At 40.8% G+C, this 19,380-nt stretch overlaps 1 protein-coding gene across 2 annotated transcripts in view; it reads right to left on the minus strand.

Annotated features, from left to right (window-relative positions):
• Positions 1-19,380, minus strand: part of C5H12orf75 (chromosome 5 C12orf75 homolog) — a 44,892-nt gene that overhangs the window by 24,497 nt on the left and 1,015 nt on the right. For both annotated transcript variants that reach the window (XR_003511110.1, XM_027541900.1), the window contains exon 2: positions 4,236-4,260. Coding sequence is in view for 1 of the 2 variants with exons in the window: in XM_027541900.1 (XP_027397701.1) it covers positions 4,236-4,260 (25 nt within the window). In the remaining variant the exon portion in view is untranslated. The remainder of the gene's footprint in view (positions 1-4,235; positions 4,261-19,380) is intronic.

Genomic DNA, 19,380 nt, shown 5'->3' on the forward strand with positions numbered 1-19,380 from the left:
TTATAACAGAAATGTATTTCTTAAAATACATTTCCTCTTCAAGCTACCACATTTTTCCATCCCTTACTGTCTAATATTGTAAAACAAAAGACCAGGCATCACTTCCTCACTCCTAGTTCACGGCCACACTGACTCTACTGGTATTCACTCCACTCAACTGAAACCATATCCCCCAGTGACTAGTGTGGCCATCATGTCGCATTCAATGGTTTCTCTTCTCCCTTTAGCTCATGTGACCTCTTTGGGTCATCAGCCATCCCTTCCCCTGGCTCGAGTTTGAAACCACAGAGCTATCGTTTCACCTCAGGTTTTCCTTTCCTTTCCTTCCCTATTCAGTCGTTCAACAGGTCTTATCAATGACATTTCCAGGTGCGCCCTGAATGCATCATTGCCTTAGCTCCTTGCCCGTGTCCTGTCTGCTGTCTGCCCCTCTCGTGGCCTCAGCCCCACTACTGCTCTGTGCCTCCACCCCTCCCCCATCTCACACAGCCCACTGCCCTGGGAGTCATCGCCCTAAAGCCCAAGCACAGTCATGGAAGTCCCCACCTTAAAATTCTGAATGGCTCTTGAATGCATATAAAAATCAAGTACCATGACCAGGCTGCCACCAAAGGCCCTTCACGAGCTGGTTCCGGCCCATCAGCCTCATCTTCCACATGTTGGAGCCTGTGCCACAGGCTCCGGGAACACTGGCTGACTTTCCAGAAGAGCATGAGGCTCTCTGGTACCTAAGGGCCTCTTATCGTGTTCTCTCCCCTGCCCTGCCACTCTTCCCCTCCCCACACAAACTCCTGTTCACCCTTCAAGACCCAGACTAGCATTAAATTTTGACTATTTTAATAATTAGCACTTATAATACTGTAGTTTGGTCCCCAGTAGATACTGACCTGCTCTACAGCAAAAACATCATTTTATTTATTATATCCTGGTTTCTTGCCTATAGAAAGCAGGCAAATAATAGTAAAAGGGAGATACTGTAAAAATCCCAAACCGTCCCTAGAACACTGATTTTTATTATATATTAAAGGAGTAATTATAATGATTCTGACTTATAAAAACAATCACAACCCCCCTCAAAAGACTTTTATGTGGTCTATATAATATGCTGTGTGTCCTATTTGAAGTGCTGTACTCTCAGCATCCGTGACGTGAGTCTGGCCACTTCTTTTAATTTGAGATCAGTCTCTTTAGATGACAAACAAAAACAAAAAATTTAAATCTTCATAATAAAAGTTTAAATTGTCTTAATTTCTTGGTTTCCTCCTTCATTCATGACACCTTCTAATATTACAGTCAAGATTTATATATCTACAGCTTCTGCTTTAAAAAAAATGGTTTGAGTATACCTTTTGTGCAAGGAAAAAAATACTATACTTTTCTTTAACTTTTTCCAATTAAATCTACCAATTTACTTTTGAAGGGCTCTGGTGGCTCAGAGGTTAAAGCATCTCCCTGCAATGCAGGAGACCTAGGTTCGATCCCTGGGTCAGGAAGATCCCCTGGAGAAGGAAATGGCAACCCACTCCAGTATTCTTGCCTGGAGAATCCCATGGATGGAGGAGCCTGGTGGGCTACAGTCCACGAGGTTGCAAAGAGTCAGACACGACTGAGTGACTTCACTTTCTTTATTGAATCAAATTATATCTTTTTAGTTACAGAACTTATAAGGTACACAAAGTCACAGGACATTTAAATCTAGTGAATTCAAGATTTTAAAAAGTAGTTAAGGGACTTTCCTAGTGGCTCAGTGGTAAAGAATCTGTCTGCCAATGCAGGAAACACGGGTTTGATCTCTGATTTGGGAAGATCCCACATGCCACAGGACAACTAAGCCCATGGACCACAACTATTCAGCCTGTGCTCCAGAGCCTGGGAGCTGCAACTACTAAAGCCCACAGGCCCCAGAGCCTGTACTCTGCAACAAGAGAAGCCACACAGTGAGAAGCCCATGCACCTCGACTAGAGAGTAGGCCCCGCTTGCCACATCTAAAGAAAAGCTGGAGCATCAACAAAGACCTGGCACAGTCAAAAATAAAAAATAAACAATTTAAAAGTAGCTATAGTTAAATGGCATCTCATGTCCTGGAGAAGGTAATATTGACAAAAACATCCAAAAAGCCATCACTAAATCTTCTTAGAAATTTCCATACCTTTAAAAGAAAGAAGTCATGCAACCAATCTGTCCTTAAAGAAGAATTATGAGATTCATCTGTTACACACTAGCTATGTCCCCAGCATGATACTATGAACTAGAGGGGACTTTTCTCAATTCCCAATGGAAAAAAGTCCAAACTGCTGTAAGAGTTCAAAAGAGGGAGATACCACAACTAACAGAGATCAGGGATATTCTTCTCATAAAGGGTAAGATATAAGCCAAGAAGAATAGACAGAATTTTTACAGACAGAATTCACCATTCCAGGCAGAGGGAACAGCAAAAAAAAAATTAAGGAGGCAAGACAGAAATCAGGAAGTCAGTGTAAGACCCTGAGAGTGGTCTCAGAGCACCCAGTTCCCCACTGGGCCCTTGATCTTGTCACTCCCTGACTGCAGGACTTCCTTCTCCTAAAGGCTGAAATCTAAAGGGCCTTTTCCTTTTTGCAAAGGATTCTGGACTCAATCCCATGGGCAATGGAGACTAATCTAAAATTGGGAGCAGAGATCCTGAAAGGACAGGGGATTAACCTGGCAACAATGTACAGAAAAGAAAGGGAGAGACTGAAGGAGAGATGGAGACACTGCCATACCAGGAATACATAAGGATGCTGAACGCACTCTTGCTCGATGCTTTGGTAATAAACTCAACCACTGCAACCAGGAGACTGAAGTGTTCTACACTGCTTCCTTTGTACCTCAAGTTCCATACAAAAAGCTTATTTAATCCCCCCAAAACTTTATAGCCCTAATCTAATCTTCTCTGGATTCCTTTTTTGATATATATATATATATATATATATATATATATATAAATGCCTGACTCTGCTTGTGACAAAAGCTTTCAAGTCCCACTGATCCTTTTGCCCCACAACTGTGCAAGCCTAAAGAAAACCTGTGAACTCCTCCATGTATGCCAACAGGGAGGAGACAGCCAGGCACTCCTCTGCCCACCACCCCGATCCACCCCCAGCACCACTCATAATAAGAAACAAAGCCACTTACCCCCTCCTTCATGCAAACTGAATGGACCAGTTTAGGAGACCACTTTGTGCTCTCTAGAAAGCCTCATTATGTGAGTAACACATCTTCTCCTGCCCTCTTGGTCTGTGTGTGTGGCACCATCAGTCTTGACCTCCAAACCGATTGCAGTGGCTTGGACAGAGGCTGGTCCCACAATCCATGGAGTGACTACAAACACTCCTTTTTCTATTTTTGTCCTTGGGGGCTCTTCATCCCTACCTTCTCCCTTCCCTACACCACCCTCACTACCCAGCTCCCTAAATGACACTTTTTTTTCAGAATATTTGCATTTTATTTATCTCTTTTTTAACTGAAGTATAGTTGATTTACAATGTTGTGTTAGTTTCTAATGTAATACAGCAAAGAGATTCAGTTATATGTATATATTCAGTCATATACATATATTCTTTTTCATATTCTTTTCTATTATGGTTTATTACAGAATATTGAATATAGTTCCCAGTGCCACAAACACTCTTAAATAGTGAACTACTGCAATGTCCTGTCTATACCTAGATTCAAGGTAGGAAGAAGCAAAGAAGATGCATGATGGAAACCCTCAAACGGTCCTGTGGTCTAAAATTCAACTCAATACTGATTGCCTCAAATGGACATATACATTCACTCAAACGTCTATTTATCACTTCAAAGCAATTCAGTGTGTCTTTAGTAAATGCTTGGCTCGCACCCCTCCCAAAGGGCTAAACTCTAAGATGTTGCATAGTCATAGAAGCTAGGTGCTTAATTCTGCTGTAATCACAGGCTTGCAATTAGAAGAAATCTCTACACAGCTAGGATGGAAACACAATTAAACATTTCCTTTTCATAAAGTTCTGGGTTAAAGTGCTAGGGCAACTTAAAGGCTAAAATAAAAAGCCACAAATAATCCCTTTATTCAAATAGCACTTTAGTTACAAATCAAATGAAAGCCTTGATTTGTGTTCAGTACAGAAAGTACTTCCATGTCTTTTCAGCCAAGCCTGCATATCTAAAGGTCATAATCATGAAAACAGTGTCTTCCTCAGAAACAGTTTAGAAAATCATAATATTAAGTACTTACACATCTTTAGCTGCTCCTGCAGGGCCTGGAAGAAAAAAAAAAGATATTTTCTTGTTATCTTGATAACACTGGTACAAAAATCTTAACCCCAGTATCCAACTAAAATAACTTTTTCAAGAGATGAGTTGAGAATATGATTTTTTGAAAGATCATCTCACAAAAGAAGAAAAAGGAGAGCAGAAAAATCATAAAAAGCCAAATCTTAGGTTTAGAATTTATTCTGTCCATTTTTAACAATTCCTATAAATTATAACAGATTATTCCCTGGTGGCTCAGAGGTTAAAGTGTCTGCCTGCAATGCAGGAGACTGGGTTCAATCCCTGGGTCAGGAAGATCCCCTGGAGAAGGAAATGGCAACCCACTCCAGTGTTCTTGCCTGGAGAATCCCAGGGACAGAGGAGCCTGGCGGGCTACAGTCCATGGGGTCGCAAAGAGTTGGACACGACTGAGTGACTTCATTTATCTTATCTTTATAAATTATAAAGTCCTGATTCTGAAAGGAATTTTATAAGATGCCCCAACCTAATCTGCTAATTTTACAGATACAGTAACAAATTTGAGAAGTATTTTCTTTTCTAAGCCACATGACTTCTAAGCTGGTACCCTACATGGAACTGTCATGTTACACTATGCACTAATCAAAAAGTTAAGCAAAGTCATCACATGACAAAATGGAGACGACATCCTAAATGAATTGGGAAGTCTCGAAGATGCCAGCCCAGCTCCAAAAGGAGTAACATTCATTTCCAACTCTTGTCCTATTTGCTATTGAACCCTCTCATTTTTGCTTCCCATCCACATGTCAAAAACCCATTCCTCTCACTTATCACAGATTCTCTGCCCACAACACAGTTCCATCTGCACTTCTGCCCCCTAATATCCTTACCTAAACAAACAGAACTTAGTTCCAACTTTAAAAGCTACATGGAATTCAGTATCATTTAACCTCTTATAAGTTCACTTCCCTCATGTCAAATGAGGAAAATAAAAACATCTGTCTCAAAACTTACCATGAAGTTCTTTAAAATCTATATATCTCTATCAAAATACCAATGACATTTTTCAAGAAAATAAAACAAATAATACTAAAATGTCTATGGAACCACAGCAGACCCTGAATTGCTAAAGCATCTTCTCAAGAACAAATCTGGAGGCATCATGCTCTTGATTTCAAACTACATGACAAAGCTATAGTAATCAAAACAGTATGTTATTGGCAAAAAAAACAGACACACAGATCAATGGAGCAGAATAGAGAACCCAGAAGGAAACCCATGCATACATGCTCAATTAATTTACAACAAATGAGGCAAGAAGATGCAACGTGGAAAGCATAGTCTTTTCAATAAACTGTGCTGGGAAAACTGGACAGTCGTATGCAAAAAAATGAAACTAAACAACTATCTTACATCGTACACAAAAATTAACTCAAAATGAATTAAAGCCTTATATGTAAGACCTGATACCATAAAACCCCTAGAGGAAAACATAGGCAGTAAGTTACTTGACACTGATCTTAGAAATTAATGTTTGGATCTGATTCCAAGAGCAAAGGCAACAAAAGCAAAAATAAACAAGTGGGGCTGCATCAAATCTTTTAAATTCCTGCACAGCAAAGGAAACCATCAACAAAATGAAAGGACGACCTACTGAACGGAAGAAAACACTTCTAAATTGCATATCTGATGCAAGAGGTTAATATTATAAATATATAAAGAACTCATAAAACTCAATAGCAAGAGAGAAAGAGAGGTTGAGAGAGAGAAAAACCAGCTTGATTTTTAAATGGGTAAATAATCTGAATAGACATTTTTCCAAAGATGACATACAGATAGCCAATCGGTACATGAAAACATGCTCAACAAGTCTAATCATCAGAGAAATGCAAATCAAAAACCACAAGATATCACCTCATACCTGTGAGAATGCTTACTTTCAAAAAAGACAACAAATAACAAGTGTTGGCAAGTGATGTGGAAAAAGGAGGATACCAGTGCACGCTCTTGGTGGGAATGTAAATCAGTGCAGTCACTACAGAAAACAGTACAGAAGTTCCTCAGAAAAATTAAAAATAGAACTATCATGCTGCTGCTGCTAAGTCGCTTCAGTCGTGTCCGACTCTGTGCGACCCCATAGACGGCAGCCCACCAGGCTCCCCCGTCCCTGGGATTCTCCAGGCAAGAACACTGGAGTGGGTTGCCATGTCCTTCTCCAATGCATGAAAGGGAAAAGGGAAAGTGAAGTCGCTTGGTCATGGCCGACTCTTCGTGACCCCATGGACTGCAGCCTACCAGGCTCCTCCGTCCATGGGATTTTTCAGGCAAGAGTACTAGAGTGGGTTGCCATTGCCTTCTCCAGAGGATCTTCCCAAACCAGGGATTGAACCTGGATCTCCTGCACTGCATCACTGTTATTAGCAGTCACATTTTCCTTAGTATCTCAATTTTCCTATCTATGAAGTGGGAGTTAACTCCTGTACAAGTCACAGAGGTATGAAAATAAAGGAAAACATGCTACAAAATAAAAACAAGTCTGCAGGAAAAGTTATTGCCAAAATTGTAAGAACTTTATCGGAGAGATATTAATCTAGGACGTATAATACTGCAAATTCAAAGAAAAGAATAAAGATAATCAAGACTATGTGTCAGGCTTCCCTGATGGCTCAGTGGTAAAGACTCTGCTTGCCAGTACAGTAGACATGAGTTCAATCCCTGACCTGGGAAGATCCCACATGCCGTGGAGCAACTGAGCCAGTGCACCACAACTACTGAGGCTGTGCTCCAGAGCCCTGGAGCCACAACTACCAAAACCCGGGTGCCCTAGAGCCCTTGCTCCCCAAGAAGAGAAGCCCCTGCAATGAGAAGCCTGTGCACCACACTATAGAGAAGCCCCTGCTTACCACAACTAGAGAAAAAGCCCAAGCAGCAATGAAGACCCAGCACAGCCAAAAAATAAATACAATTATTTTAAAATGAATTTTAAAAAGACTATGTCTCAAATAAATTCTTTAAAGGTTTTGACCAAACCTGAAATTTGTAACAAACTTAAGACTCTTTACTCAGGGGAGAGTAATATTTCTGTTTCACAACTCTCACTAAGATTATATAAATAAAAATGGCTTTGGAATCTGAGATCATAAAACCAAAAAAAAAAAAAAATCCTAAAATTTAAAAAAATCTTAAACATAATAACAGTGGAGAGTTCAACAGGAAAAAATAACAAAGATTTAGTGCCACCAAAAACCCATAAAAATGGACATTTTATTTCAGAATCAAAACAAGCATGAGAATCTGGGAGAAAGTCTAAAAAGAAAATAAATATCCTCGTTTTCTTAGTTTCATTTTCATGGAAAAAGATGGGGAATGATTGGGGGTTGCAGTGCTCAGGGGAGGAGAGAGCAGAAGGCATCAGAACAGATTCTGGGACGTCATACAGAAAGAAGACGGCGGTCATGATGTGAGGGCCACGAGCGCTGAGCCGTTAGAGATGAAGGGGAGGGCAGAGAGGACAGAAGCCACCTCACTGCATCTGATGGACAGCAGCAGGGTGGTAGGGAAACAACAGCATGGAACTGGAAGGCAGAAGAGCCAGGTAAAATTCCTGCTCCAGTATTTTATTTGACAGTCTCTAGATCCCTCTGCTTCAGCTTCTAATCCTGGGCTGACAAAGGCACCGGAAAAGACAAACCACAATAAGTGTGTGAGTGAAATTCATTTCAAAACAGTCACATGTTGTCTCCTCAGCACCTGTTTTCATCAGTCACCAGAAACCCTGCATCCACTTCACCTTGACTCCGGCGTCCCCACGGCCTCTTTCCTGCTGGGTTCACCATCTAACTTCCCAGCAGGCCCAAGGCAGATGCCAGGTGTTACCTTCCAGAAGGAAATCAGCAGGCCATTTCTTATGTTCACAAATGTACCTCTCTTAAAGGGCACCATCTATTTAACAACTGCAGTGGTGTGGAGGCCAAGAAGTCAGAAACACTGACTTGATGTATAGACATCAAGCCTATAGATATGATTATAATGTACATGCATCTTTCTAAAAGGGAAGAAAGCATACATCTTCACAGGAGCAAGGGATTAATGATAAGCTTATAACCAGTGCAGGTAGAACATGACTCCCTGACATACAACTTCTCAGAGAAAAAGAAAAAGAAAATCTGTAATTGTTGAAACTCCCAGCAAAAATATCAGAATTTCTAGGTATATAAAATATGAAATGTCTTTGTTTTGCAGAAGTATAAAATCATAAAATTACTAGAAAGAGAAGAAAAATTCTGGTTACCCTCAGTGCAACATTTTAATCATATTTCATCTAGACATTGATTAACCAGATTAACCAGTTAACTCTCCATCAGTTAACCAGATGGAGAGTTCTTCTCTAGATATTTTATGCAAAAGATACTTTGACTAGAACAATTCAAATAGTGGCAAAATCCCATTTGCTTTAAGTTGTGTTTATGATTCATGAGATTCATCATTTATTAAACAAATATTTATAGTGGTATAGCTACTTCTTTCAAGACCCCTGGGGTAAAACATTTTTCCCTGTTAGTACCACTTCATTTCCTGCCAAAATGCCTCTCTACTGTTATGGTACCTTAACACAAGGGAAGGCAGGTAACCATGTTTCTTGTGGGATAGAAGCACCACAAAATCTACAGACCTAAATTAGAATTTTTGTGAGTCAAAAGATTTAATGACTATTTTCCAAAATTGTATTATTGATCATTATAATTTTAAATATCTTCCTAAAAAATGGAAGTGGGAGGGGAAGGTCTGCTCTCAGAAAAGTATCACATTCAGTTCCAGTGACAAACACTTCCTTCTGAATACAACTGTTTCTTTAACACTTAGAAGATTGTTGTTCACAATATTGCCTCATTTCACCATGATTGTGTATACATATATATTTTTTTGGTGGGAAGCGCCTGCACTGTGAGGCATGCAGGATTCCCCAGCCAAGGATTGACACCCCCACACCCCCTGCGGTGCAAGCGTGCACTCAACCACCAGACTGCCACCAAAGTCTATACCTTTTAATTTCGTCAAAAGATTTTAAAATTGTATTCATGATTCCCAAAGTCAAGAGTCTCAGTCATTTAAAAATGCACAGCAAATGCAATTTATTAAGCATTAAAAAAAATTAATCTGATATTGACAAATCACAGAAAGATATTTGGTCTTCATTCCCTCTTCCTGGCACAGAGCTTCTAAAATCCTTGGAACTTCCTGAGAGATAAGGGTGATAGGAGCCTGTTTCTTCCAATGAGGTGACTCTTGGCAGGACCCCAGGTAGCTTCAGGATGGGAGCTCCCAGAAAACCCAAGGCTTGATTAGAAGCTTGGAACTTTCAACCCCACTCCCTGTCCTCTTGGAAAAAGAGAGGGGCTGGAGATCAAGTTAATCGCCAATGGCCAATGATTTGATCAATCAGGCCTATGTAATGAAACCTCCATAAAAACCACTAAAAGGACAGGGTTCAGAAAGTTTCTGAGTTGAACATCCATGTACCAGGAGGGGGTTTACCCCAATTCTATGGGGACAGAGACCCCTATGCCCGAGACTCTTAACATGACCTCTGTACCTCTCCATCTGGCTGTTCATTTGTGTCCTTTATATAAACTAGTACGTTTAATCCAGTAAGCAAAGTACCTTCCTGAGTCATACTAGCAAACTGTCAGGTCTGAGGAGGGGGGATGTGAGAACCCCCAAATTTGCTGTCAAGTCAGACAGCAGTGCAAGTAAGCTGGGGACCCAATACTTGATACTGATGTCTGAAGTGAGACGATCTCAGGCGACTCAGCCCTCAAACCTACGGTGATAGACACTAACTCCACATATGAGCATCAGAATTGAACTGGATGGTGTCAGAGAACTGGAGAGGCAGATGGCATCTGGGAAGGAAAAACCTCTCAGATAACCTTCACATTTTATAGAAATTGGGCACCCCCATAAATAACTGAGGCTCTGAACAGCTTTGAAATGCTGTATGAATCACACCAAGACTGAACGGTGCTGTATCTGCTTCAGCAAATGATTATTCACACTGCAGGTATTGTTTGTAAACTCTTCATTTTCTGATTTTCTGATTATATCCCATTCCAGGAACAATTACAAAAATGTCTTCTGTGTTAGTTCCGCATGAATGCTGTAACAAATCACCACAAGCTAAATGCCTTAAGACAACAGAGATACGTGCTCTCGGAGTTCTGGAGGCCAGAAGTACATCATCAAGGTGTCAGGAGGTCCCAACACCCTGCAGAGGTTGCGGGAAGAACACGGTCCAGGCCTCTTAGCATCACGGGACAGTGGGTCTTCCTTGGCACTCTGTGGCTGGTGGCCAGATAGTGCTTTCTCTGTTCTACCCCGTCCTCACATCACCTCCTCTCCATATCTGTCTTCTCCTTGTCTAGCTCTTCCAAAGACACTTCACCATCTAGGATTTAGAGCCTATCCAGATAACCTAAGATGGTGTCCTCATCTCAAAATCCTTAATTATACTGGCAAAGACTCTTTTTCCAAACAAGACAATATTCACACATTCCAAATTAGGATGAGAACGTATCTTTTTTAGAGGTCACCATTCAACCCAATACACTTCTCATTCCTGTGCTCCTCCACCTCTCCAAAAGCAGAAATTCCCTTTTGAAAAAAAATACATAGCAAAATTAATATTGAGCAAAAATTAAATTTAATATGACATGTCACATATTCTGCAAACACAGACAAAATTTTACTCCTAGTGCATGATAAAGCCAGCAGTTCAGTGATATTAAGCAGATATTTGTAACATCTTGGTTCCTATAGACAGATGTTTATTGGCAATCTAATAAGTCTTATAACTTTAAAAGATTGCCCTGTACTGCCCAGTACATTTTCAATATGGTTCAGAGTCATATATTTATTTTTATGAATTTCCTTACCCATGCCAAATTTTAACAAAAAGAAAATATTTACCTCTTTTAAAAGAAAGGTCACATACATATGTACATTTGAAAAAACACTATTAATGCCTTTTTCATCCCTGTTCTCTATGCACTTCATAGTGCTGAAGTAACATACTGGAACTGTTCACAAACAAATGAATTGCTAAATTACATAGTAAATCGTATCTCTTTGTTCAGACTGAGTAGTGATAACTTAAACACATACACCAGAAAATAAAATTATGCACATGAAGAATTTCTAAAAGGCACTGAAGATGCACAAATCACTCTTCTTTTAATCAGAAATATAAATGATTATGGCTCTTATGGGAAATAATAAAAATATGCAGGAATGTTTTACTCTTTATTTGTTTTATGAAAGAAAAACGTCTCTCTGAGAATTGTATAAACATAACTGTAGAAAAAAAACAAAGCTCCCTCTAATTTTGACAGCTTGCTATGTCTCCTCTGACCCATAATAGTTCTAAAACTATGTCATCAGCTCAATTGGCCAAAAGAAGTAGAACAACAGCTCTTTAGTTCATCTACAGCAATGTCTATTTTTCAATAAGCCAATAAGAGACACAGAATCGTAAGTCATTTCTTCAATAGTGGAGAAAAAATTTCAGATCAGTGTATTCTAAAAAGGTAAATTTTTTAAAGTATAGTTGACTTACGATGTTACGTTAATTTCAGGTACAACATAAGATTCAAGATTTTTATAGATTATGCACCAAAGTTATTAAAACATTATTGACTATTTTCCTTGTGCTGACTTACATCCATAAGACTTACTTATTGTATAATTGGTAGCTTATACCTCTTAATAATGGAGCTTTCCCTGTGGCTCAGTGATAAAGAATCTGCCTGCAATGCAAAAGCCGTAGGAGACACCAGTTCGATCCTTGGGTCAGGAAGATCCCCTGGAGGAGAACATGGCAACCCATTCCAGTATTCTTGCCTGGAGAATTCCAGGGACAGAAGAGCCTGGCAGGCTATAGTCCATAGGGTCGCAAAGAGCTGGACATGACTGAAGCGACTTGGCACACACACACCTCTTAATACCTTCACCTATTTCACCCATAAGCCCTCCTCACTACCTGGCAACCACTAGTTTGCTCTCTGTACCTGTGAGTCTGTTTTTGTTTCATTATAGTGATTTATTTGTGTCATTTTTTAGATTCCACATATAAGTGAAAACACACAGTATTTGTCTTTTTCTGTCTGACTTATTTCACTTAGCTTAATATCCTCTAGGTCCAACCCATGTTGTTGCAAATAAAATCATGTTAATGAATGTGGATGTTCTTAAGAGAAAACCTCTTTGCTTACAGGTTGCCCTTGCCGAATACTATGCTTTCAGTAGATAAAAATTAATAAACACAGCTGTATAAGTACAGACATAGGGCAACGCATTGACATTTAGCTGCTGTAATTTAAGCTATGTCTCTATTGAGCTGTAAGTGGCTCATGGCAGAGTTGAATAACTCTCTTGGGTCACCTTCATGAACCAGTCACATGGTTGCAACATCAATCCTGTGGGGCTAGAACAAGTGAACCTTCTAATCCTTTCGTGCCAGAGATAATTGTCTGCACAGAGGTGTTTTCACAAATCTTGTCATTCACATCACGTCAAATGCAGTCCATCCAAGAGGATAATGGGTCACCTGCATCCTCCAACCTTCCCTTTAGAGGGAGTAGCAGCTCCTTCCAGTCTCCTGCTGCTGTGCTAAGTCGCTTCAGTTGTGTCCAACTCTGCAACCCCATGGACTGGAGCCTACTAGGCTCCTATGTCCATGGGATTCTCCAGGCAAGAATACTGGAGTGGGTTGCCATGCCCTCTTACAGGGGATCTTCCCAACTCAGGAATCGAACCCAGGTCTCCCGCATTGTGGGCAGATTCTTTCCCACTAGCGCCACCTGTCTCCTAGGCTTTAACAGTTTGGGTACATTTTCATTTCTCCCTCCCGCTACCTCCCTCGGGCTTCCCTGGTGGCTCAGATGGTAAAGCATCTGCCCGCAATGTGGGAGACCTGGGTTTGATCCCTGAGTTGGGAAGATCCCCTGGGGAAGGCAATGGCACTCCACTCCAGCACTCTTGCCTGGAAAATCCCATGGACGGAGAAGCCTGATAGCCTTCAGTCCAAAGGGTCAGAGTCGGACACAACTGAGCAGCTTCACTTCCACTTCCTACCTCCCTCACATGTAGCCGGTCCTCAGCCTAACTGGCTTGCAGGGGTCCTTGATGTCAGTGCCTCCATCATTCACCAACAACCCTCTCACTTCATGGACTCCTGACGACAGCCTTAAATTACATCACTCTACTGCTGGCTCCTTCCTTCTATACCAGTCTATGACAGTCTTTCCCTGTATTAATAATAGCACATTAAGTACTTAGACAATAAGGCACTGCTCTAAGCACTTTATATATATTAAACTCATTTAATCTTGAGTAGGTTCTATAACCACTCTTCCATTCTACAGCTGAAGAAACTAAGATATAGACAGTTTCAGCAAGTTGTCCAGGTTATGCAGCTGATAAATGATGAAAGCAGGATCTGAACTGGGGTCTTTGGGCTCCAGAGCCTGCTCTCAGTTCTGAGGCCTTCTTGCCTCTCTGTCCTCCCCAACTCCCATCCTGACGGTTCTTACTTCCAACACTCTGCAACCAATGTGAACTACTGACCCAGTCAGAACAGATTTCTCATTGCCCTGAAATGCACTGAGCCCGTTTCTGTCCCTATGTTTTCATACTGCTCTAAAAGTGCCCTCCCTTCCATTCTCTGCTTATCCAAATCCTACCTATTCTGCAAAGTCAAATCAAGTCCCACCTCTTCCAAGCAGGCTTCCCTGGTTGCTTAAGGTTATATTTCATTCCTCTAGTGCTATATCAGTCAGAGAGTGCCTACAACAAGTTAGGACTTAATTTTATATCTTTTTTGTTTCCACAATATGTTTATCCATTCAACAAAAAAATTTTTAAGACCCAAAAACTTCCACTGAAAGACTGAATATTGGTCTTGAGGCTGAGCGTCCAGCTGTGACAAGACTCTCATGAAGCTTACCTTTGGGGAAGGGGAACAAAAATGACAATAAATAAACAAAATATCAGCTCTCCAGGAAAGAGTATTTCAAATAGACAGAGAACAAGAATGAGTGGAGCATATTTAAAGAATAGAAAGACAGCTTGGCTGGGGAGGGGGGGTGCCTAAGTGAGCTAGGGGGAAGAAGCACATAAGATATTAATGACTTCTTTGATGATAACAGCAAAATTTTATATTATTACCACTACACAGCCTGGACTAATGCTGAGCACAGTGGCTGAATTTCAGAACTACCAAACCATTCCAGTAGTCATGTGTGGATGTGAGAGTTGGACTATAAAGAAAGCTGCTTTTATAGCAAAGAATTGATGCTTTTGAACTGTGGTGTTGGAGAAGACTCTTGAGAGTCCCTAGGACTACAAGGAGATCAAACCAGTCACTCCTAAAGGAAATCAGTCCTGAATATTCATTGAAAGGACTGATGCTGAAGCTGAAGCTACAATACTTTGGCCACCTGATGTAAAGAACTGATTCACTGGAAAAGACCCTGATGCTGGGAAAGATTGAAGGCAGGAGGAGAAAAGGACGACAGAGGATGAGATGGTTGGATGGTATCACTGACTCAATGGACATAAGTTTGAAACTCCAGGGGTTGGTGATGGACAGGGAAGCCTGGCGTGCTGCAGTTCATGGGGTCACAAAGAGTTGGACATGACTGAGTGACTGAACTGAACTGACTGAAACCATCTACAGATGTCGATGAAGGCTGGACTACATAGCTACAGCAACAGAAGAGAATGTGATTATGTATCTAATAGAGGATAAGGTGATAACTAACCTAAGTAACTGGACCCAAAAGAAATATAGTAACTCCCTGGGTACAATGATAAAATAGAATAAAATAGAAGAACCACTATAGAAAGAGTCTAGTAATAAACTAAGTTATGGTCAGATAGCTGCCACTTACACATCTCTGGTAGAAAAAGCAAATCAACAATTCAATCAAGTACCAGGAGCAGAATACTTGTGAAATGACTCTGCTGCTGCAAATATTTTTCACAGCCTGCAAAATAGTCTACACTGAACCAGGCTCTTGTACACATTTGGAACCATCCAAACTTTGAAGGGATTTTTCTGGTTCACATAAAATAGGATTTCCTGGTTTACATTACAGACTCAGGCAACAATCTACATGTATGACTAGACACAGGAAATGACTGACCTGCTATGGTTCATCAGCTCAAATGCAGGGGTGTTCATGTCTCCGCCTAATTAAGGAATATATTCAAGGAAAAACAAGGGAATAGAGAATCTGGTTGCTGATCGAGACAGTGGTGGAGACGGAGAGCAAAGAAAAACACAGAGAAAGCAACAGCTCCCTGCCTGTAGCAAATGAAACCCTTTCAAAATGGACTCTTTTTATCTATCAAAGTAAAATAGATATTACACGATATCACTGTGGAATCTAAAGTATTACACAAATGAACGTGTCTACGAAACAGAAACAGACTCACAGACACAGAGAACAGACTTGTGGTTGCTAAGAGGGAGAGATGAGGGAGAGATGGACTGCGAGTCTGGGGTTAGCAGATGCAAACTACTATACATGGGATGGAAAAAGAACACGATTTGACTACACAGCACAGGGAACTATATTCAATACCCTAAGATAAACCAAGAGAAGATTTTAAAACTATATATAACAACCTCTTTGCTATATAGCAGAAATTAACACAACGCTGTAAATCAACAATACTCCAATTTTTAAAAGACGGGCTCTTAAACCCAGACGTTCCTCTAAAGTTTAGAGTCTAGACTCTACACTATGCAGGGAAAACGTACTGAATTGTCACTGAATGGAAAAAAGAAGTCCTGTATAGTTCTAGGTTGGAAAAAATCAAATTCCTACATTGAGACAGTGATGGTCCTAAAACATCAGAATGGGGACTGCGCTCATATAATTAAAGTGGTTCTCGTGTCCCCTTCTACCCTGATAGCATGGATACTTTGACTCCTCCCTGAAGACTTCTCTGAATAAACTATGATTTATTCCACATCTCTTGGGCATTTGGATGCTCATTGTATATTTGACTACACTTTGCTTTGCAGGTGTTCTCAAATGGTGAATCTTCCTACTTCAACAACCAATTTCTCAAGAGGGGGAAAGCTTGATTTCATTCTACAGTCATCCCTTTCTGGCTGCCCCTACCATTGCCCTAAAATTCCCTAACAGAGTATGAAGCTTTGCACACAGAGGTGGACCATGTACTAGCTTCCACTTAGAAATCTACTGCAAAGGAAATCTGACCTAAATTATCTAGGGTCTGTATGAGCGGATTCCTTCTGGCTGTTTGATCACTGTACTGCATTTTAGTTTCTCCATGTATTGGACATACAGAATCAAATTTACTGAAGCACACTACTAAATACCAATTTGTCATATAAACCAATTTCACCAGACAAAAGCCAAGAAAAGCTATTGTCCAGATAGCCCAGGGAAAAGAAACAATTATGTGGTTTTACCTGAATTACTTAGGGAGTAAGACAGGGCTTACAATGGCGATTTCAGGTTGGGGGTCCTTATTATAAAGTGCTAATGTATCCTCTGAAAGCAGATTTGCTGTGTTCTTATAGAAAAATATTCAGGGAACACCATTTCACCTTCAACGTGGTATTACTCCACTTCTATATAGTAATTACAGTAGAGTGCTATTCTGTTGCTCAAAAAAGTAAAGTGAAATGCCCACAGTGGCAGCCAGCACAGTGCCAATGTCAAGCTTGAGCCTCACTCTCCACATTCAAGTTCAGCACCTGCCCACCATCTTTCTCTTTTTTTTTTTTTTTTTTGGCTGAAAAGCTTAAAAATGACTATTGAAGTGTAAGACTCCTGGGACATTTCAGAAGTTTTGCACTGTAATTACTGGAGGGTGGAGACAACACCAATTTAATGCATTTCATTTTACTTGGGTTCAGTGACATGCATTTGCAGCTTGGGCAATAGTGTATTTAATGCTGATGCCAAAGTTCACAATTGAAAGAAACCTTTGCACTGCGGTTTAGTTCTCTTACCCTTCCATCTTTCCTCTTGATGCATTTCCTTTCTGAACCTAAGGTGTTACATCAACTGACAGAAAATTTCGAAATAACAATGACCAAAGCCCGAGGCTAGGCACCCGGACTCACCAGCAGAGAAATGTTTGGGGGATGACTTCTCAGAAACAAGGGCAGAGTCATCAAAGAGGTGATGCAATAACTCCCAACTCATGTTTTCTTCTCCTTCGTGTTTTATAGTCTGCCCTCGCTATTTTCCTCTTCTCTGAACACACAGTAATTTTTAGCAAAGAGCGAGCTTGAGGAGAGAACAGCATGCTCTTACAGGAGCTGTCCTTCGTGAACAAAAGTGAGGCTACTCATCCAGAAGACATGCGCTCAGAGTGGTTTTTTTCAATATAACTGTATCTCCCTTTACATAAAAAGGAATGTGCTCATTGGGGGAATAAAGGTCAACCAAATATTTGTAAAGAGAATCATGTTGTCTCTATTTCTTACCTCACCATTGCAGAGCTCACTTATCATAGTCCTGGTTTAGCAATGGAAAACCTCCCTCTATCTCCAAACCTGACAGGCAGTTCATTAACAAACAAAACTATAAATGAAGTAAGCCGGTGGTGGTGGTTTAGTCACTAAATCGCATCCGACTCTTGCGACCCCATGGACTGTAGCCTGCCAGGCTCCTCTGTCCATGGGATTTTCCAGGCAAGAATACTGGAGTGGGTTGTCATTTCCTTCTCCAGAGGATCTTCTCCACCCAGGGGTCAAACCTAGATCTCCTAGATTTTGCAAGCAGAATCTTTACCTACTGAGCTACCAGGGAAACCCTCCTCATTAGAATACTGGTAAGTATCCCTGCCTGTCACGCAGGAGACTAGGGTTCGATTCCCTGACAGGGAGACGACACACCCTGAAGTAAGCTAGCTCTACTTTAAAGCAAATGGGTTACAAATCCTTCCTTTTCTTTTCTTTCTTTCTTTTTATGACAACATGGAAAACGTACCAAACTAAAGGTAATGGTTTTTAACCTTTTTAAAAGTAAGGTACACATGCAATGGAAGGCATAGGGACACAGTGCGTGTTAGGTTGAGAGATATACATTCGATCCTTGAATAACACGGGGATTAGGGGCACCAACCCTCCACAGAGTGGAAAATCTGAGTATAATTCATGGTCAGCCCTCCATATCGGCAGTCCCACACCCCCGGATTTAAATGACTGAAGAGCATGTAGTACTACAGCATTTACTATTGAAAAAAAATCCATGTATAAGTGGACCTACGCAGTTCAACCTCAGTTGTTAGAGTAAATCGTAATTCCTGGTGCAGAATATGGTCTTGACATGGTTCCAGGTTTCCACACAGAGCTGTCTGGCCACTCTCAAGTGAGACTCCTGTCCTTATGCTAAGGCACTAATTAAGCTAACTACCTTTGACTCTGTTACAAGAATTAAAAGGGTTTGTTCCCCAGGAGCTCTCTGCCTGTCACAAGATTGGGAATTTAATTCGAGATGGTAAAGATGACCTGTCAGAAAGAAACTTTTCAATGAATCATTACCTGGCTTCATTCACAGCTTTGGGACTAGAATTCCACATATTTTAGTGCCTTCTCCTAAAATATTCCGTATGTCTGGTCACTGACAGCCAGAGAGGAATAACAAACTTCGCCAATTAAATGAGCAGATTCCCACATCTGATCCCATAAGTGAACATCAAAATAAACTTTAAAATAAATAAACTGGAAAGGCTTGAATTTTAAACTACATCTTCCAGGAGGTCTGGATCAAGGGAAGTGACAGGCCCAAGGTCACAAAGTCATTGAGCGGGCATTCACTCCCGCCTTGGAAACACTGCAGCATCAGAGCGCCCTTACCATTTGCTGGTTGGGATGGGATGTGGCGTCTGATTGATCTCAGTTGGAGGAGATATGAGTTCTGTATCCAAAAGACACCAAAATAGGTCAGCAGATACTGTATTACTCAAAACAGACCCAGACTCTTAAATAAGTAGACACTAGCTGAGTCAAAGAGAACGGTTGAGTTTTGGAATAAGTCACTTGATACAACGCCTGGCTGACTAGGGGGAATCTAGACGACTTCCCCGGCCAATCAACACAATGA

This window comes from Bos indicus x Bos taurus, chromosome 5 (genome assembly GCF_003369695.1).
Source record: "Bos indicus x Bos taurus breed Angus x Brahman F1 hybrid chromosome 5, Bos_hybrid_MaternalHap_v2.0, whole genome shotgun sequence".
Lineage (NCBI taxonomy): Eukaryota > Metazoa > Chordata > Mammalia > Artiodactyla > Bovidae > Bos > Bos indicus x Bos taurus.